This window comes from Grampus griseus (assembly GCF_964374135.1).
Source record: "Grampus griseus genome assembly, chromosome: 7".
Classification (NCBI taxonomy): domain Eukaryota; kingdom Metazoa; phylum Chordata; class Mammalia; order Artiodactyla; family Delphinidae; genus Grampus; species Grampus griseus.
This window is the reverse complement of record NC_139001.1, coordinates 91,417,226-91,441,650: the sequence shown is the minus strand read 5'-3', so window position 1 is coordinate 91,441,650 and position 24,425 is coordinate 91,417,226. Positions and strand designations below refer to the sequence as shown.

Below are 24,425 nucleotides of genomic sequence, written 5' to 3'. Positions count from 1 at the left end.
GGAAGAGCATGTCTTTAAAATGCTGATTTTACTATATAAGGCTTTGCTCTTCCTATTAAACTCTTAGATCATCTACCAAATATGAAAAATCTCCTTAGATAGGTTCTTACTGTATATGATCTAGGATCTTTTTTTTTCTACCCACAAAACAAAATAAGATTTTTTAAAAGAATTAGTCATGGGATGGTTTATTCTAACTCCTGGTGTCCAGTTTGTAATACAATTAGCCAAACTGACAAAAGCTTCTCTCATGAGAGAATAATTTTCTTAAAATGAGAGTTCCTGAAATAGTGCATATATCTTGCCCCCTTTCCCTTCTGGGGTACCTCTCTTGGCTCCAATGTACCAAATATACCAAATGATTTAGAAAATTATGTTTATTCCTTGAAAACATCTTCAAGTTTACATCAAAGACTAGCATCGTTTCTGGTGGTGGTTGTTGTTGTTGTTTTCCTCTCTCAATTATCCCCAGCAAATAGATGATTCCCAACTGGTTTTCCTTGCCCTTGTGCTTAGTGTTTCTCTTTTCCTACCTCAGCCAACTATGAGATGGTTTCTAAAAATGACTTGGCTTTTGACCTCAAGAAACCAAACTTAGGAAGGTAGCCCACTTTGTTATTTGGTGATCTGATTGATTGTTTTTCAATAAAAGAATTGCAGGATGCTTTTAGAAGCCACTTGAAAGTGGTTTTAGGATTCTGTGCACACTCTCCTCCACCAATGCAGAGAATCAAAGGTGTGTTGTATTTTGCTCACGTGGTCATAACTTTGAAACTCAGTGTGGTGACCCTGTGCCTGTAGAGTGGAGCACGTGCCAGCTGAGTGAAAATGCGACCTGTGGGCAAGGCATCAGGACCCGCCTTCTGAGCTGTGTGCGCAGTGATGGCAAGCCTGTTAGTGTGGACCAGTGCGAGCAGGTGAGTTGTGTATACTTGTATCCCGCACCCATGGCTTTGTTTGTTTGTTTATTTTTTTGAATATTGGTCTGCAACCTCCACAATGCTTGATATAAATGACAGTCTGATTTCTTCTCATCACAGCTTAGGTTCAGTTAGAGTAGAGGTACTAGTACCATACAGTTATATCTCACTAGTTTGAACTTAGTTAAAATGACCAGGAAAGGTCATTTTGCATTGGGGAAATGGATTCATTAAAAATATAGTTTTTTCCATTATTTTAAAGAATTTATTTGCCAACAAACTATTGACATCAGGTGACTCTAATATTTAAATATGACTCTTTGTATCGGGCGGGTGATTCATTTGCCTAAATAGGAAACACTGTTCCTTGCATATAAGATGAATACTGACACTTGCTATTAGAATACTTTGCTAATTTGCTGAGCAAATGATTGCTAGGTAATTAGCGCAGTTGCATTTTTCTTTGCAAGGTAAGTCAAAATGCCTGCCTACCAAGTTTCAAATTAGTGGCTTTTGAATTTTTGTAATTTTATTGCTCCCTTTTTTTCCCAATGACAAAATATGTGGAGTTTGGACAAAAACTATAATCAAACCTATTCCAAGAAAGTTGGCGTTTCCTTCCCAACGTATAGGTGAAATGCACGATGGGGGCAGTTTAATAGAAATAAAGATGACCATATGCTGTCCCATTATAAGAATCACTAAAACAGTCTTTGGAATAATTGGAAATAGGTGGGGCCAGTTAGCTCAGGTTTCCACGGAAACCAGCAAAATAAAAGTTGTCCCATTTCTCCTTAAGTAAGAAGAGTCCACAAGTGGAAATTAAAATCAGAACAAAACCCTCCTCACCGATCCTGATTCAGCCTTGTTAAGTACTGCCATAACATCTCTTTAAACCAACAGTATCACCATGGACCAACACCAGCCCTGAGACTAGACCGTCTGAAATTGAACATCCCATTTCATGAAATGCTGAGACTGGCTAATACAGGGCAGAGTTCCATCTACCAAGTGTCAGTGATTTATTTTAACATTTTGTTTAATTTCATCTCCCTCTCAAGATGTTGTCTGCTTCAAGACAAATAAATCACCAATCTACAACAACGCCAAATAAGTGAAAATCTTACATTTAGTGTACATAATAAATCTTTCCTTTTGATACAAAGAGCGATATAAACTATTCATTAATAGAAAAATCAGTTTTTCTGCTTTCTAAGTTCCCATATATCCAGCAAATATTTAAAGAACGTTAAAGTCCCAAATTAACCTAACTAGAATACCTATATATCTCAAATGGGTCCTAGATCCCATGTGGTCATTTCTATTTTGCCCACTTAGCAAGTAAGCATGCTATAATCATTAATTTTATCTCAGTGTGGACATTGCTAATATTTAACTTGTATTGAGTGTTAGCATTTTCCCCAATCACACAGTGTGTGATTCCTAAAACAGAATTTTTTTATTATTCTTTCTGTGTTTCTTGGATGATTTATTCTTTCACTAAGACCTCTTCTACCTTGGCCATTAGAAAATGTGTAATTTTGCCTAGATGTGGATTTCAGAGAGGATAAGAGGAAAAGAAGCAGTATCATCAACTTTTCCCTTGATTAAGACCATGATTGTTTTTAGCTAATTGGTCTTTTTTTACAAACTTTAGATGGTTTGTAGATTTGAGTTTTATTCTTTTTCTATTTATTATTTTAGCCTAGGTAGCTATTAATTTGAGCTATGTACTGTTGGCCCATCTAGAGGGCAAGGAGCCTAGATTTAACAGTGAGGCATCCTCCTGGTTCCTTGCTGGCTGAGTGACAGGACAGATCTCTGTGTCACATAACTGCCTGCTTTCCCGGTACCTTAACTGCCAATCTACTTCTAAAGTTGAGGATTTTATCAAAAAAAAAATTGGGGCTGACAAGTTTCTATTTCGTGAAGTAAGGACCATCATTTTCTAGGCTTGCCATCAGTTTCTACAAGCCAGGATATTTTTCCCCACAAAAATGTAGAAAGGTTATTCTCATAGAATAAAGATTATTATCCCATAAAAGGATAGTGATTTGATTGGATGTTGCTGTGAATTCTCCAGTACAATCACATTTCCCTCCCATCTGCAGCATAACTTGGAGAAGCCCCAGAGGATGAGCCTTCACTGCCTGGTGGAATGTGTGGTCAACTGTCAGCTCTCGGGGTGGACGGCTTGGACAGAGTGCTCACAGACTTGTGGCCATGGAGGTATGTGGCTTCCCTGTGTTGGTTCCCACAAAACAATTTAGTCTTTAAGTATCTCTCCGTATGCCATAGCTTGACACACGGGATAAGGCATGTTGGCCAAGCTGGACATCACATGAGGCTGACCCAGGGGAGCAGAGGGAACGAGCCTGGCCTCCTATCAGTCCTTTTTTATTTTTTAATGTTTCTTTTTTGTTGTTGAAGTATAGTAGACTTATAATACTGTGCCAGTCTCTGCTGTCAGCAAAGTGACTCAGTTATGCACATAGTAGACGTTCTTTTTTTTAATATTCTTTTCCATTATGGTTTATCACAGGATATTGCCTATAGTTCCTCATGCTACACAGTAGGACCTTGTTGTTTATCCTTCCTATATATTAGTTTACATCTGCTCATCCCAAACTCCCAGACCTTCCCTCCCTCACACACTTCCCCCTTGGCAACCAACCACAAGTCTGTTCTCTATGTCTGTGAGTCTGTTTCTGTTTCATAGATAGGTTCATTTGTGCCATATTTTAGATTCCAGATGGTATTTGTCTTTCTCTGTCTGACTTACTTCACTTAGCATGATAATCTCTAGTTGCATCCACGTTGCTGCAAATGGCATTATTTCGTTCTTTTTTTCTGGCTGAGTAGTATCAGTCCTTTATAATGAGGCAGAGGGTGAAGAACTGGCCTAGTAACAGTAACAGACCCCAGAGGGGCCACTGACCCCATGGGATGGTGTTTATTTTAAAGGTCCTAAGTTCAACCAATTCAAAAAATGTTAGCCTCTGTGGCTTTTAGAAGAAGATATATCCTATAAGTAAAATTAGTTCCTGTATCAGGTAAAACCCCCCAGTCACAGTGGCTTCCTATCATAGGTTAGAAACTAATTTTTCACTCCCATAAAGGAAGGGGTAGTTTCTGCTTCACGAAGTCAACCATGGACACAGCTTGATGGAGGCCCTACCGCTTAAACATAATCAAGTCTCTCTGGAGGGTGATATCCAGCTCGTCCTGTGGAGGTTTTTATGGACCAGATTGGAAGTTGCGTATACCTCTACTATCTATATATTCCATCGGATAAAATTTGGTTGCACTTCTCCAGCTCAGTGCAAGACAGCAGAGTAGGAAATGTAGTTTCTGGATGGCCAGTCGCTTCTTAGCAACAGTGTTATGGAGGAAGCAGTTCCTGTGGAGTAAAGGGAGTATAAATCTTTGCTGAACAGATAGCTATTAATACTATAAGTTCCTGGGTAAATAATGAACAATGGCAAGGAATTCAGGGGGCAGCTGATACTCGCGAGCTAGGCAAATGGCAGCCATAGATGGCACTCCAGCCGTCAGGCTAAAGTAGGGACCAAAACATGTGTCCATGTAAAGAGAACAAGGAGAGCATAACAGGCAAGCACAGAGCTGTGGTTTAGGATAGGGTTCTCATCCTGAAAAAGAGTTACAGTTTATCACAAGGTAAATGTCAGAAATTTGGAATAGGGACCTAGGGAAAATCCTGCTGTATAGTTAGTCACTAAGTAGGGGAGGAAAAGGGAAGAAGAATTGCATGTTGGAGGAATCATGGAATCTGATGGGGAAAGGGGTTAAAAGACCTGGATCTGATCACCAAACAAAGATATTTGGAAGGAGGTTTTTAGAAGCTCTGTGACTGGACCACTGGAACTAGGATATGGGCTCATTTCTAAGCTATTCACAAATGAGCATACTGGGGCTATCGATAATTCTCTGCCTTAGTTGGGATTGTCTGAGGAGCAAACGCAGGATGTAGCAGGAAAAGGGGCTCACCTGCGAAGTCAACTCTAAGATCCTGGAGACGGCAGAGCTGACAACAGCACTCAGGATATGCCTTAGAAAAACACAGCTAAGGAAGCTGAAATTTATTTCCATAAAGAGCATCACTCAAAATGAAAATCTGGGAATCACAATGTCCAGAAATAACAGCACGCCATTTCCTGCACAATCGAGAGCCTGCAAAGCACCTCAGGAAACCAAATGGCAAATCTTAGGACCAAGATTTCAGTGATCGATTGACCTATATTAGTTTCTCAAATATTCTGATTGGGTAGCATATATAGTTCCCAGCTGGGCATCAACTTTAAAGTTGGGTAAATCGAGTTTCAAATTGCAGCTCTTTAGGCAAATGACTTACTCTGAGTCTCAGCTTCTTCATCTCTAAAATGGAATTCATGCACATGTTAGAGGCTTTGTTTGGGGTTTGAGAATTAAATGCTATGAAGTATATGTAGGTGTCTAGCACAGTACCTGACACAGCATTGGTGTTTATTATGTGTTAATTTCCATCTCCACCTTCCTAAGCACCAGTAGGAAAGAGTGTTATCAGAGACTCCCTAGGGTCTTGTAAAGATTTTCCCATAGACTCAGTTCCTCTCATGGTCAACTCTCACATCTCGTCCTTTTACCCCACTCAAAGTCCATACATTAAAATCACAGCCTAAGTAATATTTTGAAAATGCAAATCCGAACAGTTGTTTTCCTATTGACTTAAGAGTCATTTATCCATTAAACAAACACTAATGTGCCAGTCATAGTACAATGTGTTGGACATGAAGCAGTGAGGGGGGCGGGAAGACAATTTCCCTCTTCTCATGATGCTTACAATCCAGTTGAGGGACAGTACACAGTAAACAAATAGGTAATATTACATGTAGATGAGTTCATTAAACTAGAGGTGTTATTTGCATCAGTGATGTGAATAACTGGTTGCTTCCCTGTCCAGTGTGAGCTACCCTGGTTATCCCACAGCCAGAAGCACTGCAGTCTTGTCCTCATGGGCCTCTGCTAGGAGGTGTGACTCTCCTACGGCTATGAGAACAGCCGTAAAGGGTAGCATGGAAAAGTAGAGAAGGGATGAAGTCCTGTATTGTGAGCATGGTCCACGAGGACCTGCAGGATCTCCCGCATGCCTGCCTCTCTATCCCCATCACCCTCCACTATCATGTTGGATGTCTCTGCTGTGATATAGTATATTTCAGTCACGATCTTGAGTGTATGCTTCCTTCCACCTTGATTCCTTGCCTCCCGTGGAATATCTCACCATCACCCCCACTATCACCTTCTAATACTTAAATTATGTATAAATTGAATCAGTTTTTTTTATAATTTTTATTTTGTCATCATGTCAATATAGATATATTACAATGAACATTTACAATGTTTCAAATGGCATTTTTTTAAAAAAAATTATTTATTTATTTATTTATTTATTTTAGTCTGCACCGGGTCATAGTTGCGGCACACGGGATCTTTGTTGCGGCATGCATGCAAGTATCTAGTTCCCCAACCGGGGATTGGGACTGTGGAGTCTTACCCACTGGACCACCAGGGAAGTCCCTGAATCAATTTTAATATCTGTCTGTCTAAGGAATCAATGACCTTGTTTGGGTTCTTCATGGGTGAACCCCTCTAGTTCCCATGAAGCACAGTACCTGGCACATGGGGGAAATCTCAGTTAACTTTTGTCACTGCCCAGGTGGTTCTGGACTATAGGGGAAAGTTTGAAGGGGAAAAGCTTGCAGACTGGATCCTAAGCCCAAAGGCAGCCAACCCCTGCCAGGGGCTATTTTCTTCTCTCTCTAATTAAACTCACAAGTTGAGTATCATTACTCAAGAATGTGTTCAATTCAAGGAGACAGAAGATCTGTTTATCATTATTTTTGCCCCAAATATCCTAATTCTGCCACTGTACAAAGTCAGTGAAACGTAACAGATCTCCATGTTATGCTAATACACTACTTTTGAAACTAAGACCCCCAATTGTAAGTTTAGTATTATAAAATATGACTTTAATTTTTCAAGCAGTTCTGTTAGTGCTGTGGGCTCATGAGACCTTGTTAGTCTACTTGAAAAACAAAAGCAAACAAGGAAAATTACTTTCCAAATCTGAATCTCACTATTAGAGATTTCTAGGCAATTAGAGTTTGAACTTAAATTCACCTTTTCTAATCCTTAGAATAATAAACAAAGACAAACGATCGAAAATTTCCTAAGGAAAGTCATCGTGTGACCTAAGGCACAGAAGGACTAAAGAAGGGATGTTAACTACGTAGAGAAATTGAATTGTGTAAAGCACTTGGAAGTCATTTGATAGTTTCCATTGGCACATAAATATAGCACTAGTTATAAATCACTTCTAGCTAGCTTCTAAGGGTCTGCTAGGGTAAGTTCTTGAGAATCCTTTCTTGACCTTTAGATGCCTTGATCTCCTGAATTAAGATGTAATAATGCCTTTTAAAAAATATTCCATAATCCTGATACTCCTGGCAAACCTTCCAGGAATCTAAATGTATATGTATTCCATTTTTCCTTTATATATTGAACCAGGATTTATAAAGCTTACATCTATTATCCTTATCCTGACACCTATTGGTGCACTCTTTCATTGTCAAAAGTGGCAGTGCAGAAAATACATTATATGGTCATCCTGCTATTTTGACTTCTATTCTTAAGTCAGGGCTGTAGAGACATTTACTCATATATTTCACAAATACTCACTGGAAGTTTCCCCAAAGCCAGGCATTCTCCCAAGGAGCTGAGGATACACCATGTATAGAAAGGATAAGATCCCAGGGAAACAAAGTCCCCTGACTTCATAAAACTAACATTCTAGTAGGAAACTAGATGGTGATGACAAGACAGGGAGACGGCAAATAGACAAGTGAATACACACAAAAGTAACAGACACTGATGAGTGCTGTGTCGAAACAAAAAACAAGTTATGTGATGGACAATAACAAGTGTCTTGCAGGGGAATGAGGGATGTGGGAAGAGAGGCCACTGAGGAGGTGATATTTATGTCAGAATTGTATGACAAGGTGCCGTAGTTCTTGTAACTGGCGTTTTCTTTACTAGGCTTCTCAGGGTTCAATCTCACAGGCATTTTTTGACTACCTGTTGCATTCAAGGCTCTATATCAGAACCTACAAACAAAAATATAAAAAGGACTATTTATACATTATATTTGTGCCCAATCTTCATCTTTAAAAAAATAAATAAAACGACCAGTACAAAGAATAGGACACATAGTCCTTGAATTTTTAGGCAGCTACCGTCAGGACACTGCTGAGACAGCCTTTGTGGTTCTGTTCTGCTCTATTCTATTCTATTCTATTCTATTCTATTCTATTCTATTCTACCAGCCCTCAAACTATCAGTACTCTTCCAGCACCTCTCTTTTCTGATCACCAGCCCCCTGGCAGATAGTACTGTTTCCAAAATAAGACAACTCTGCATTTAAATCATGCCTTAATCCTCATGCAGCACAAGCTAAAAGTGACAGACAAACAGCAAATAATCAAATGCAGCAATGTATGGCACAGATGAACTTGTTTCTTAAAAGAGACCAAACTCTGGCGCCGAAAAGGTTGGAAACTACCCTTGAAAAACATCTGCGCCTTGTCTCTTCTAAAACGGTGTGCCCGCAGCTGTCCTTTTAAATTTTTTTTTCAATAATCACTTTATTTTATTTTATTTTTCCAATTCAGAATATATTTATTTAGGGCCTTTCCATAGTCAGTTTGTATAAGTTTGCCACCTTTTAGTGTTCTTTTTTTTTAGCATCTTTATTGGAGTATAATTGCTTTACAATGGTGTGTTAGCCTCCACTTTACAACAAAGTGAATCAGCTATACATACACATATATCCCCATATCTCTTCCCTCTTGCGTCTCCCTCCCACCCTCCCTATCCCACCCCTCTAGGTGGTCACAAAGCACCAAGTTGATCTCCCTGTGCTATGCAGCCCGCAGCTGTCTTTTGTACTAGCTGCTTTCTTTTTTCCAAGTGGTGACGGCAATGGGGCAGGGACCACAAGAGGAGACAGAGTTTATTTAGCCACATGAAAGTGCGCAAGCAAGTTGCAGGGGCGTCTGACTTCAGCGCCTGCGGCTCTCCGCTGACTTCTCTACCAAGAGCAGACTGCACACCGTTGTCTCCGTTTAGGAAATCACCGGGCTGTTGGGCAAATCCTGGCAAGCTGGGTGTCCTGGATGCTTCCCCCATAGCCACACTTCCCCATCAAACCCACAGAACTATATTGATCTGAGGGGAAACTTTGAAGGGAGCTCTTTTTTATTTCCAAGCGTCTGGGTTGTCTCTTTAATGTACACCCGATGCTTGGCATATACTTTCTAATTGTGTTAAAGATTTCAAGGTTAGAACAGCTTGAATCCAATTTATTTCACGTTAAAGAGAGACTGATTCTAGACTTCCACTAAGGGATCTTTTTAGATAGATTTCAAAGATCAAAGCATGTAATAGAAGAGCTTAATATTTGGATTAGTCATGATCTTTGTCTGTTGAATTTTCATCAGTTCAGTGGAATGTAGAACTCCCTAAATTTAGCATATCATGAATTATTCATAATTATTATTTAAGCAAAACGTTCCAAGAAGGTTGTTAATCCTAGATTATGATTTGTTCCTCTTTCATATTTTTTAATTCAGGGTGTATGAGTTTATAATATTTTTCTATACTATGTAATCCAGCCTGCCTCTTGTGTTTCACAGATGGCATATGATTTTTCTGTCCACTCTAGTCCATAATGAAAATAATAATTTTGTATTAACTCCAAAGCACCACAAGTTTGTGCTTTCCAGCTTTTTTCTTTCTCTTTTTGTTTAAAGATTTTAAAAGGCAAGCCAGTAACCTTCAGTTTGTGTCTGAATAAAACATGATCAGTGTCATATCCTTGATCACACACAGTCCAATAGTTATAACAGCTCAAACTTATTGACTATATCAAGTAATTAGTTCCTATGACAGAGAACAAGCAGCTGAATTGTAGAATGGGAAAAAAGAAAGACTAGAGAAGAATATCCAGTTTTAAAGCTGGCTTTTCCAATGGCCAGTTGTAAGACTGAGCCAGCCTTTTATTCCACTATCTTTTATCGGTAAAAAGACGAAATATTAGAATAATTACTTTTTAATATCTATTGGTCAAAGGCACAATTATTGGTACCAGGAGTATTTTAGCTCTTTACAAGAGTAGTATGACATTATAGGCATAACTTTACAGGTATGGGGACAGGCAATTAAGTAACCTGTTCAAGGTCACACAGCTTGTCCGCTGTAGAGGAAAGATTTGAACCCAAGTTCAGGTGTCTTCTAAGCCCCATTTTCTCCACTGTGCCCCTTTACATCTGACACTGTATATGTAAATGTTCATGTTATGTACTTGGTCCTGGGTTGGTGCTATGTCACTTTATAAAAATTCTCATAATTTTTAGGTGTATTTAAGAATAAGCAGAGGAAATGGATCTCAGATTGGAACATAAAGGGCAGTGAGGGCTTTAAGTCTCTCTGAATTTTAAGCCTCCTATATGTATACTTGTCTCACAATTAGCAGTGTTGCATATTATTATCTCTTCCATCTAATTGGAATATAGCTGCAGGGAGCCAGTCTTCCAGATAAGGAATGTGTGAGACTGATAGAATAGCTCCAGGATTGCTAAAATCACTCTCTGTGACTTTGTCATCTTGCATCTCACAGAGAGAGCCTCATTGGGGGTATTTCTGCTGTATACTTACAGTGGTCTGTCAAGTGTTGATACCTCTTAATGGGTCTGAAACGTGATTGTTGGGAACAGAACTGAAAATAAGCAGCTAGAATGCATACGCACTGTCACAGAGAAATCTGGAGCTCTATCTCCAAGCAAAGGCAACGGTGCCTAATCTTCTGCCTTTAAAAGACCTATCTCACTCCCGTGATACCATGGTCTATCTTGACCTCTAAAACTGTGGTCTTGTTACTTCCTTACTTCGCTAACCCCACCCCCAAATAGATGGTTATGGCTGGGGCTCATCTATTTTACTCTGAAAAACTTATGGACCCTTTGCCTTGCCTAACTTGAGTGTCCTCTATGATGAAAGGTGTCTGGATGCCTGAAGCCATTTTTGGACAAGCCAAGGAGTCCCTCTATAGGGGAAACTCATGGACTGTAGCTCTGAAGGCAGAATCACTACTGCACCTTCCATCTTCAGCAATGCCAGACACAGGCTGAAGATCTATCTTGAGGCCGCAGATCAAGATCGTAGTTTTTCTCCACTCCGTTATATTAGAAAATAACCTTGATCCCCAATCCATGTCAATCCAGGCTGTATATTTACAACAGACTTGGCACTTAAAAAATAAACTTGGATAAAAATTCCAGATGATGTGTGTTAAGAGAAGTAAAAACCAGATGTCCGGCATAAAGAACTGCATGAAATTAACTGAGCATTTTATAGACAATCTAACCTACTTCTGCTTTCAGAAATTTACTCTGACAAGTACCCAAAAGCAAATAAAGAGTTATCACAGAGTAAGGTGTTAATACCATAATTGTAAGTAGTTTCTTCTAAAGGAAAATATGAAATGTATGAATACAGGTAACCCATTTATTGCAGAGGGGAGGCCTAAGTGTACTTCTCAAACTTGTTCAAGTGGCCTAATGACCTCAGCATAGCATCTGATACCTGACTTGGACCAGGTGAGATTTGTTGGAAAGCAGATGCTTTTGGAGTAAAAGCAATTTTTGTTCCCATCTTTCTAGCTGTGTGACTTTGCAAAAATTATTTAATTTCTCTGGGCTTCAGTTTATCACATAGGAAATGAGACTGGGATTCTTGTTGAAGGGATAGATTTGAGGCGGGTGGGGAGAACAGGTGCTCTCGGGAAAGAAAACAAAGAAAGCAGAATAAGGAAGGGAACAGAACTAAGCAAGAATATGCTATATCGTCTCTATATCTTAGAACATTGTATTCACTCAATTAATTTAGACCCTCCCTCCATAATGAGGAATACTTTTATAATGACAAAAGGTATTACACAATAAATTGCCTTAACCACAGAGACATATGTGATGAAAATTGATTAACAGATTGACCTGACCAGCTATTAACGAGGTGGTTGTTAGTATCCCTTTGCTTCTGTTTTCATTTATTTTGTAATCTGCTAGTATTTTCAACTGACTAATACTAGGTAGCAGCCACCAAAGGCTTAAGAGTAAATTCAAAGTAGCAAATACTTAAAAGTGGAAACATTTTATTCAGTAACCTAATTTTTTGGTGCATATCAGGAAGGACCATCATCACCTTGAGGTTAGTGACACTGAACATCATTCTTTGTGGTGTAGGTTGGCCAACCCTTACAGATGTCAGCTCAGGAAGACCTTTCCCTGCCAATGGTTGCGCACATGCCTTGAAAATATAACTCATGTTAAAAAAAAATAGTTCCCAGGTGGAAAGCAAACCAGTAATAGTAATATTCAAATACCATTCTGTAAGCTCAAAGTGACTTCATATACTACTGTCTTCGTATTTACATGGCTACGGTACGTTGGAGTTTATAGGTATGTTCATATAAATTGCTCAGATATTTAATGAACTATTTAAGATTAAACAGGCAAGTTCGTCATTGCTCTATTCTTATATTTCCTTTTCCAATTTCCCATTCAAACGTACTTTGCATTGTGTGCCTGGGTCGTATTCAAATTGTCCAGAGCTATCAAAACCATGATTTTCAGTTAATTCAATGAGCATCTGTCAGGACCACAGAAGAACCATTGTGTAGAGCCTATCACTGTAACAGTGTTGGTGACTGGCTCCCTGGATCTGAGTGTATGGTCAGAACAGAGAACCATTGTGTTTGACTCCATCTCTTTTTTATGAATGTATACATTGACAAACATATAAAGAGTTTTTTGTTGTTTTGGGGTTTTTTTGCGGTACGCGGGCCTCTCACTGCTGTGGCCTCTCCCGTTGCGGAGCACAGGCTCCGGACGCGCAGGCTCAGTGGCCATGGCTCACGGGCCCAGCCGCTCCGCGGCATGTGGGATCCTCCCGGACCAGGGCACAAACCCGTGTCCCCTGCATCGGCAGGCGGACTCCCAACCACTGTGCCACCAGGGAAGCCCTATGTAATGAGTTTTGAGGGTTTTTTTTTTTTTTTTTACTGCTTAAAATATCCTACATCCCCTTTGTCAGTGGAACCTCAGAGTGAAGCCTGACCGCTGCTGAGTTCAATGGGAGTGTGATCTGGTCCAATATGCTTTAAACCTGTATGCAGATACCAGTATTGGCCTTTCTTTGGGGGGGGTGTGTTTGTGTGTTATGACTAGTGTGCCCCACTATCTATTTTCTTCTGGAAGTCTTACCATGCAATCCTTTTTCCTTCAATGCCAGAAATTATTGCTAATTTAACAGTAGGCCTAGTATCACTGTTGCTTATAATGAGTTCCCAATATTCCTAAAGGGAGGGGAGGAAAAGTTTCAGAGAGAATTGCTAGCAAACTTAACCTACTGTAATCTGGGTTTTTATTCAAATGGAAACATTTTGGAGCTAGTACTTTTCTCTCTTTTATAGCCTGAAGTGCAGATGAATAAGAGAATCAGTTTCTATATCAGTTTCTATATCTCATTGGTATTACCCATTAAACATATTGTCTACATCAACTATTGAATTCAGGTTTCAAATAGATTCATAAACCCAAACGAGTTGTCTGGAGAGCGTCCAAGAAATTTCTCTTATTCTTAGATTGGAAGCATGAGGATGTGGACGGCAGCCACCTTCACTCTTACTCTGAGGGCAAAAGGAGTGTAGGCTAGGGTGTAAGAGGTTGGGTGGGACCAGGCTAAATCATTATGGACTTCGTAGCTGTGTGCATTTAATGTGAAAAAGCCCAATAGAATACAAGTAGCATGCTTTATATACCCATTACAGGTTTTGTTCCAGGGCCAGGTCTAGGAACTGATATGAAATAGTAGTTGTCAAAATAAATGATTAAAAATATTAAGATTTAGCCAGCACCTACTCTATTTTAGTTATGTTGTTAAGGTAGTTCATATATGGTATTTTTAAATTCATATGCAACATGAGATTAGTCCAAGGAGTCCTCATCATCTCAGTATTCTTCACCTGAATCAGCATAATTGTGAGATCTATAGGAAGCAGAACCCCTCATACTATCAAAATATTTGCTGTTGAACTGACCACTTATAAAGCCGTCCCCCAGTCAACGAGTCTCCTGGATTAACGCACATGCCCTGTCATTGCATCGAGGTATTTGTTGGTCCATCTCTAGCTGCAAATGGAATGTTTACCCACAAAAAAGGGGCACAAAATGGAGCAATCTGTACACCAAAGATTAAGCGGAGCTCTTGAGAAAATTGATGAAAAGTGACTCAAATAACAAAGATTCTATGATCAAACTGCAAAAGCCAGTCACAATAGAATAAAACTTTCATAGGGTCATCATAAAATTATGTAAAAAATATCAATGGTTGATTTATTCTTTGTCCTAATAATAACTGCATAGTTGCAATTACCTGCATGGTAGTTGATATTAGATAAAATAAACCCACTTGCATACTTTTTACTTGCAGAAAAAGTCCCATTTAGACATTTTTCATTATTTATTAAAAATAATTGAATTCCTATTTGAAATACATTCATTTTTAAGTGGCATTTTCCCCAGCATGAATTATCCTCAGATAATGACTCTCCGTATACTTAATTTTATTTTACAGGAGAGGAAATTTATGCTTAGAGGAGTTAAAGTACTTTCATACAGTCACATCATTTACTAGCTGTTAATCTGAGAGAACTGTTTACAACTAGAGAATTTTGATGCCAAGTCCAGGTTTCTTTGCGCCATTCATCAGCTATTTTAAAATGTTATTTTTCTCATATTCTATATCAGATCATAACTTTAAATATCTTTCATTTGCCCACATCCTCCCCTGCTTTCTCCTCTCATGAAAAATCACTATCACAAAACAATTCCTTAAGTCTCCTGCCGTTAGAGGTCCCTTTTATAATAGAATAATTACTGCCGAGAGATAGGTGCAAGGTTGAATATTACATCCAGTGTGATGTTTAGAATTCCAGGGACCATTGGAAATGGTGGGCCTCCTTTTCTATACCATCTGTATTCCACGTAGCTAGATTTTATATTTACAACTTCAGGAATTGTGGGGAAAGTGCCTAATTTAAGGGATACTTTCTCTGATTATTTAATTTATACAGCCAAATACCCCTGACTTAGAAAAAGGAACTTATTAAAAGATATCAAGTAACCCAAAGAAACTTGAGGTGCAGTAGGTACCTTTTATACCCTCGTGCCTTCATTAGCAATATTTTTCTTACGAACTTTAATATTAGCCAATTAAACATGATAATATACTTCAAAATGTAGAATGATCATATGCTTCTCGATAGAAGCTGGCATCGTTTGAAAATCGTATCTTGGTGTTTGGATAGCAAAAGGCAGAGAAATCATATAGATGTGCTTTCAATGAGTGGTTGTAAGACTTCATTATTTCAAAACGTAATGGCATCATTTTTTTTTTCCATTGACTTCATTAGGTTCCCCCCACCTTGATGTCCCGCAGAAAATATCTGTCACTTTAATGCCTTTTGTATGTAAGGCAACATTCTGTCCTTTAATTCCCTTTCCAAGCCAAACTCTAAGGGAAAAGCTGACATCTTCCTTATCATTTTAGGTCGAATGAGCCGGACTCGATTTATCATTATGCCAACCCAAGGAGAAGGACGGCCATGCCCCACAGAGCTTACCCAGCATAAAACCTGCCCAGTGACCCCCTGCTATAGCTGGGTCCTCAGCAACTGGTCTGCATGTAAATTGGAGGTAGGTCATGGAATGACAGAGAAATGCTTCTCAGTATGTCCAAAGCACTTGTCTAGTCAAACCTATGTGCTGATGGAACAAATTTCACAGTACCAGGGGCCTGGCATGGTGTATTTTTATGCAATGGAGAACATGGAAAAAAGAACCAAATGACTTAACCTCACACAGAGTGATATTGCTAGGAAAATAAATAGCCGTTCATTAGGCACTATTTATAATAAGCTGGTTCAGGGGACCTCCAGTCTCTTTGGCATCCTCAAAAATTCTCTATCTTCTTGGCTTGTTGGAAGTATCAAAGCATTATGCAATTAGGCAAAACCCTGATGCTATGGAAATGCACAGCTTGCTGTAGACTCTATTTCCTAAAAAAGCACTTTTAGGCTTAAACAAAATCTTGCATGTGGGCAGAAAACCAAAAGTGTATGAAAGTTACATTTTAACATTATTACACGAAGCAAGGTTACTACATTTTCCTCAATGATTGCTTTTTATTGACCTGAAATATAAATGCCTAGTAACATCATAATATACCACATACCCAGAACTTTTGCTGGGTCAGCAAAGACCCTCTAGGGCATTTTTCTCTCTGGCTTCTTGTATAAGAAAAAGCAAGTTGATTTTCTCTATTCTTATTTTACTGGTTTATCCTTCAGTTCATATTCCAAAGCAGATTTTAATTAGGTAACAATAATTTTGATTATGCATTAAGAAATCTGCAGAGTATTCTCATGGAGATGTTTAGCGTTCCTGTCAGGATGACATTGTCATGCAGTATTATTATCTTGCAGAAGTTAAATGTCCATGTATTTTAATAAGTCCCAGAGGAACAAAAATGCGTGGTACATTTGTTCAGTCTCCTTTTTACAGAAAATAAGGTAACCATGCTAATTAATTAAATAGTAACCTAATAGCTTTAAATATGAATACTTTGTCTACTTAGTCTAAAACCCTCTTTCCTGAACCTTCAGCAATTTTTTAAGTGCTGCTTGGAATTACAATTAAGAAAATGGAAGGAAGATTTCTCCTGATAATTGTTGAGAAAGTAGAGAAAATAAATTCAAAGAATTCAGGAACCTATTGCAGGGGAGGGGAGAGAAAACACAGGAAGAGGAGGGGAAGGATGGGGGACAAACTCCACACTCCATGTCTTACCAGCCATACAACTGCTACTGTACCTCACATGTTCTTTTGTACTTTCCCTTTTACCTTCTCAGGTATCAGGAACCTTTTTTTTTTAATGGACATGTCTGCCGATTTGTCCCATAGGAACATTATGGGGAAATGTCAAATGTAATGTTTCAGTTTGCTGTCACGTATTGAGCTTTAGCCAGAACCACAAGGGCCAGAGAGGTGGGTTGCGAACATTCTCTGTAGCAGTGCTGGTGGGGATAGAGAGGGGGCGTTGTGGCATTTATTGGAGATACCTGGGCACGGAGGCCCTGGGGACCACGAGAGCGGGTGTATCTAGAAATTTGAGAAGTGTCTCAGATTTCTAGATGAGGTTATTCCCTCACTGACACTTCCACTCGGGAGGCAACTGGAGTTGGACTCAATCCAGGCAAAGCTCTCAAAAACCAAGTCTGTAGTAATTATTCCTGTGTGGGCACCTTACCCAAAGGAGGCCAGTCAGCATTCTTCCCCAAGAATTTGGAATGGCATTGAAGCTGTTCAAAGATACTATCTTCAGGAACTCTTAGCTGCCACATTTTCCCACCTTGTAGGTAAAGTTAGTCACTTAGAAGCAAGAAGAACAAAGAAGGTGACACTAAAAAGCAGAGGCAAAAGAGAAAGTGAATCTTGATGATATCTGAGTTGAGTTTTTCCTGAGCTTGAACTGTACTCCCGCTCTTCAAAGCCTACTTGTGAATGCTTTGTGAGGTAAATTAACACAGTATCTTTTCAGCGAGTTGCCTTTTCTTAAACATTTATGTAAGCTGAGTTTGGGGAATTCCTGATTAAAATACACGTGGGCCTCCACACACAAAGGAAGCGCACTTCTCCCACAGCTGTCCTGCTTCTCCTCGTTCTGTAATATCCTGACCTGCCAAATGCAGGTTGAAAGCTCATTCACTGGAGGTGGTAGAGATGTTGAAGTGGCCGATTGCCGTCAAATGTACCGAATCCTAATAAGAGGAGCTCGCACAGGGCTCAGTGGATATGCCAATCCTGCCTCCACCTTATGTGGAAAGGGATTTGCAAATGGAAATCTTTATCCTCAGGCTTCACTTTTTTTCAGGGTTTCCTAACTCTTTCCAAGTTCCCCAGCTGATACCACGCATCCACACGTACGCTGCAAAACCCGTTTCGGAGCTCAGACTCTGGAGTCCAGCAGGGCCTCATTTTGGTCAAAACTTGTTCCAGTTCCTCGCTCTGCAGTTTGTGTCAAGTTCTCAAACTCTCCAAACCTCTGTTTTCTTATGTGTATCATGGGGGGTAGCAAGAGTAGCTGTTTTGCTAGGGGGTTTTGGTAGGGATAGACAAACTAATATGTAGTGCTTAGCATAGTATCTGACGTAAGTTCAGAGCTCAATAAATTGAGGCTGTTGTTACAGGTTTGATTACAGCTCTGATTATGATTATTAGCACCATCTGCTGATCCACATCTGGTGATGCCGATTCAGAGTATAAAGCCCCTTAATGATCTGGACAGGAGAGAGTCAGTGACAGAATCCTTGCTGTTGACCATCTGGCTCAAGAAACCTGGCTCTGTTTTCAAGCCCTGGCGTGTGATGTCTCGTGAGATTGAATGAATGCTTGCTTTATGAATGAAGCTATCATGCTGATGGTGATTTCTCTTCATATAGTAGCTGTTGTTGTCAAGGTATGAGATTAAGGTTGATCGTGGATACATACTAGGAGCATATTATTGTTCGTCTTGGTTTTTAAAGTGATCCCTGATGTAGACTTGTTTCCTGTCATTTCTGCACACCCCATCTCCTGGAATGTCAAACAAAGCTGTAATCAATTGCATCTCCTTGTTACCTGAGGTTCCAGAGAGCAGTAACTTCAAATTGCAGACATGCTGCAGTATCTTCAGACTCCAAGTTCACGAATTCTGACACTCTATAGCGAAACATACACCTTAGACAATTCTGCCATGGATCCATCATCTGGAATAATAAGTGATAGAGAGAATCCTTCCCCAAACAGAAATTTAACTTACACTAGGTATTTTCCACTTTAGGGAGTGAACATTTACCAGAACATTTGGTTTGAATGAATATACTGTGAGTTGGTGTTGAACTTCTACTTCTCCAAAAAAAAAGCACACTTAGGTTCAAAATTAGGGTGCCTGTTTTAAACAATTTCACAATGACCGTAGAGATGATTAGAGCAGCTATGAGGTATTGATAGATCCAGTGCGGGGCTTGCCCTTGTTAGATAAACAAATCATAATTCTTGTTAAGACGGCTCTAGAAAAGGAAGTGGTCGTTCCTATGTGTGTGTCTACTTAGTTTCATCAGGCCCTACGTTGCTGCAACTCAGGAGGAGGAGAGGAAAAGTCTCCTCCAAGTCTCCCCTTTTCCTTTCTGCCAGGGTGGCTTTGAATCCGAACTTCCTTCTGTAAAGAATTTTTCTCAGCAGCCACTCTGTACCATCCTGCACATCCGGCAGTCCATCCACAACCTGCCCTTGACGCTCAGCCGCCGCTGCCGCAGTGCCTTGACCTGGCTGGTGCTCGGCAGGCCCGTCAACCCCTGGGTCGCCTGCTGCACGCCCAGAAGCACCATCATGGCTGCTTTCGCTGCCCACCCCGTCCCTCTTCACTCCTGCTGCTGACACGGCCACATAAGCTCCCAGGCCTAACAATGCAGTTTCTGGGTTCTGTTGGGGCGGGAGGGGGGTGGGAAATAAGAAGGAGCTGAAACTCAGTTTGCCAGTACAGAGCCCAGTTGTCTGACCGTCACCTAATAATGATTTGTAACATGGAGTATCCTTATCTGCAGCAACACAGCCCGTGCAGAGGGTCATCCTCTCTCTCCTTCTCTCTCTCCATCCATACCAGTAGTAGTCATGAAAGCTCTAGCTCTTCCACCAATTTCTGGACTTAGTGGGAGCTGAGTAACATACGTTGGAAGTACAGAGGAGTTAATACTCCATGGGGTGAAGGTTGTTCAGTGAGGACTGAATCCAAGGAGGAGCTGCATGTAATGCCTCTCCCTTTTTCCTCCCTCCCCACCTCATGGATGGTCCTACAGCCTGTCTAGAAGATGTGATTGACCAAGAAACCAGCTGTGTTTGCTCGGAAGTTTAGGCCAGTTGACAACACACTACCTTATATTTCTTTTTCCTCCATACCTGCGATGGCTCTTTCCCCCTCACTCTTGCTATCCCGGGATTTCACCTCCTTAGTATAGAAGCTTTGTCTTAGGCTCTGTTTTCTAAGGCATTTATGCAAAAACAGAGCTACCCCTCTACAGTTATCCAAATAGCCAGTGGACTTTTTTTGAAGTATGAGCACCTGACTAAAACCGAGGAGATATAATACTCATCTCATGAGTATCTGCTAAAAATGTTACGGTAGGAAATCTTTCATCAGGCAGACGGTTGCACTAGATAACCACTAAGTGCCTTCCAATTCTAAACTTCTGTTTCTGTGAGACACTGCACAATTTTTTTCTAGTCGCCAAGAATAATATAAGCGGGACTTGTATGAAATATCTTCAAAGAATAGTATTCAGCACAAGAAGGCATTCTGGGAAAACAACTTCTCGTGGCAATAGAGAAAATCAGCGTTTTACTGGAAACCCACACCTAATCCATGTGAGAAACTACTGAATTCCCTACAAAAGAAAAACAAGCAAAGCAAACGAGAAACGTATGCTCTGTGGCTGTACACGCTCTCTTGGGGGAGTGATTATGGATTAGGCCATCTTATCACATACACCTAGACAAATTAGGTATTGTTTATCTCTTTCAGTCAATCCTGGCTGAGTTCCAAAATGAATCATCATATTCTGAGTGCATAAGTTCCAAGGCATAGATTTGCATTTGTACTTTTAGTTGCTCTATCAGCTCTAGGAGAATTGCTCAGGGATGCCTTATTGTCAACAACTGAAAGATAACTCTCAAGAGGAGGAAGCTGCCGAAATATGCAACTAGGGTTTTTTTGAGCAAGAGATGGCAGGAGCCCAAACTTTGAGATGATCGTGATTTGGGTAATGCTGACAGCATCCTTTCCTCTGACAGGGTGGAGACTGTGGGGAAGGAGTCCAGACCCGCAGCGTCTCCTGTGTGGTCCACAGTGGTTCAATGGCTCACTGGACTGTACCTGTAGACAATGCACTGTGTGGAGAGATGCCCTTTCAAGATGGCATCCTGAAGCAGCCATGTTCTGTGCCTTGCCCAGGTAGGCAATTTTAAATGATCGGGAATGCCTTCCACGGTGACCTTTTTATTTCTTTCTTTTCTATTAATTTCCTGAGTTCTCTTTCGTCCAAGTTGAAGTTTTTAACTAACTTTCATTCATTTGTCATTGTGGTTATCACTTTGGAATATACCTCACAGCTTCAACAGAGGCAAAGTAGGCCAGAGGGGGGGAAAAAAGCACTGGACTTGGAAATTTAAGAGCTAAGTTAAAATCTTGTCAGTATCACTTCACTGGTGTTTTACCTGGGACATACAGTCTGGTCCCTTTGAGCAATGGTTGCTCCACCTAGAAAATGTGTTAATAATACCTGACCTGACAGCACCTAGCACATTGGCCAGCGCTCAAAAAATATTGACGGAATCCATGAGTGGATGAACCCCTGGGTGATGACATGGGTGGGGACAAGTAAGGCTATAAGTGCACAGAAACACTCTGTTAAACAGGCAAGTTCTATGTAATCGTGAAGGTCATTATTAGTTACAGAAGATTTACGAGTTTATCTTAATCCTAATAACACAGCTTAGCTTATATGACATGAGTTTAAGGTGGCTTAATATATCCTTATATATCCTTATAACATGGCATGTAACATATATGTGTGTAAAAACACATACCTACATATGGACATATATGTATACACATAAATGTGTGTATGTTTAGATTATTAAATTAAACATTCTTTAAGTTCAAAGATATTCCACTTCAGTAACTGACTTATTCCCTTTATATGATTTCTGTGAACATCTATTTTATGATGTTACGCTGCTCTTTAAAAACTGAGTTGATGTAATCTTTACACTTCCTTTTAAAAATTTTATTATCACTAGTAGTCACAGTGTTCTCTAGATAAAACTGCCATGATTGGAAGCAAAATGATGGTAGTCTAGTGTTTGATGCTCTTTTGCTCAACTAGATTAAACCATAGATTACTTCCTCATTCTTAGTATTTTCTAATTAGAAAATTTATCAGTGTGGAATGCATAGTTTCTGGAACCCACCCCATCACTGCACCCCCACACAAATCTCACCGTGAACCTGTGCATGTAAATGGTGTTAAGGGCCAGTTTTCACGTTCTTTCCTCTGCTCTGTGCTGCGCAATCCTCCAGGAGACTGCCATTTAACGGAATGGTCAGAGTGGAGCACGTGTGAACTGACCTGCATCGAGGGAAGAAGCTTCGAGACTATGGGTCGCCAGTCTAGGTCAAGGACATTTATAATTCAGTCTTTTGAGAACCAAGACAGTTGCCCCCAGCAGGTTGTAGAAACACGCCCTTGTACAGGTACCAAGAGCACTTTTCAACTCTTAGCCTTGATTGATCAATGCTTATTCTGCTTCAATGTGACGTATAATAGAACCGCTGTTCTCATATTTACTTGCAGGAGGTAAATGTTATCACTACACATGGAAAGCAAGTCTTTGGAACAATAATGAACGAACTGTATGGTGCCAACGTTCAGATGGCATTAACGTCACAGGTATTCCTGCCTGAGGTTCACGTGGGCACTTCAAAAAGATCTCTGAGTGTTGCTGGTGGTGAGAAGAATTAGCGTACAAATTATAAGCAAAGGAGGACTGGGCAGTGGCCTTAGATGAGCTTCACGACAAGTTGCCATTAGACCTTTGCATCTTAGAAAGCAAACACTTCTATTTGAAGTCCCATATATCAGACAACTTAAAGAAATAAGCTGAAACACAATAAAATTTCCTTAAATATCATGATCTGAGACAAAGACTGAAAGAGACAGATGTTAGTTTAAAACAATGGTCTCTAAAATTTTTAAAGATGTACCTTTTCAGTAAAAAGTATTTGAGAACAGATCTCAACATATTCTAAAATCCTTCACTACTGTGCTAATGTATCATGATATGAAACATGTACAGAAAGTGAAATTAAAAGGGTTGATAAGGATATAATAAAAATTAAAATATATTAATGATGTAAAAAAAATTTTGCTTTAAATTATAGATGCTTATGTTCAGGTACTGAAAGCTTCACTTTTTAACAATGTGTTAGTCATGATTGTTATTTAATATCTGACTATAGATTGAGGGACAGTGTCTTCATTTATGACAGTGAATGCAATTTGATTCTACAAATGGTTTTCTCAGTCATTTTAAAGGGCTTTTTTTTTGATGCCTTCTTATCAAAGAAAATTAAATTGTCATTCTTTTTACTTAGTCCTGTGGCTGACTAAGAGCTCATCAGAATAGGAGAATTCTGATTTTTCTATTGGAATAGCAAGATTGTTAGCGTCACCTTTTTCTAGTTTACCTGTTTTGCATTAGTGGTTGTCCCTTTAATCCACAGTTTTTCCGTACAATAATTTATTTGAAGCTGCTCGTCCATTTTGTAAGTTACTGTTAAAACTTAATATACTGTAAATCTACCTAACCAGGAACACAGAAAGCATCACACGCTGCAATATGCTGAGAGTTAATGGACTGGTACGGGTTCCACTATCAAATTCTCTGTATGGAGTGCCCAGTGTACATCACGGGGCCCTCTGATGAATGAGTTCAGGCTACCAGTGTCACCTGCTAAGTATTATTAGAGCTTAATTTCATTCTTAAAATTTAACATGCTAGATAAACTGTACAGATTCTAACATGTTCTTCCCGACTCCCAGGAGATCCTCTCCCCATGGGGTTCACACACTGCATGGTGGCGATCCCTGGTTTGAGTGCAAAACACCCCCTCCAGACTCTGTTGGCAGCAACGGGGCTGTGTTGGCAGCACGAACACCCACATGATCAATTTCACACCTACCTGCTCATTCCGGATCCTGGTGGTGGTTTGTTTTGTTTTGTTTTGTTTTTCCTGTGAGGATTATTTGTTTTGTTTTTTCAAGTAACAGTGAGAGTTTAGCTGTTTCATTCTTAGGGTAAATGTAGATCTAGTCCCTACACAGCCTTAAGCCCAAAGCTTTTCGCTAGTTACAAAATCATAAACTATAATTGTTTGACAATTATAGTAACGCAGAGGCTAGAATCTATAAATGCAACCAGTAGTATATAAATATAGTTTAAATATTGCCCTTGAGTAATATGCCAACTCCTTTGCTTAGTACCTTGAATCCAGGAAGGCATGACTAATTTTCAGTGATTTTCAGATTATAGAGCCATTATTCCATCCATTTACTCAAAAATATTTAATAAGGACCTGGAAGTACTATGTCAGATCTATGATTATCCCTCCTGGAGTGTATACATTTGCTGTTAAAAATAGGTGTGGGAGTATGTATGTGACTGTGTGTGTGTGTATTCG

General features: G+C 39.7%; 1 protein-coding gene across 1 annotated transcript in view; it reads left to right on the top strand.

Moving 5' to 3' along the window:
* The window catches only part of THSD7B (thrombospondin type 1 domain containing 7B), a gene marked incomplete at both ends in the record, with an annotated part of 764,094 nt that overhangs the window by 717,491 nt on the left and 22,178 nt on the right, over nucleotides 1-24,425 (top strand). Inside the window, 6 exons of the mRNA XM_082658783.1 lie at nucleotides 802-917; nucleotides 3,032-3,149; nucleotides 15,642-15,787; nucleotides 20,978-21,137; nucleotides 22,266-22,439; nucleotides 22,540-22,635. Of these exons, the coding sequence (XP_082514909.1) occupies nucleotides 802-917; nucleotides 3,032-3,149; nucleotides 15,642-15,787; nucleotides 20,978-21,137; nucleotides 22,266-22,439; nucleotides 22,540-22,635 (810 nt within the window). The remainder of the gene's footprint in view (nucleotides 1-801; nucleotides 918-3,031; nucleotides 3,150-15,641; nucleotides 15,788-20,977; nucleotides 21,138-22,265; nucleotides 22,440-22,539; nucleotides 22,636-24,425) is intronic.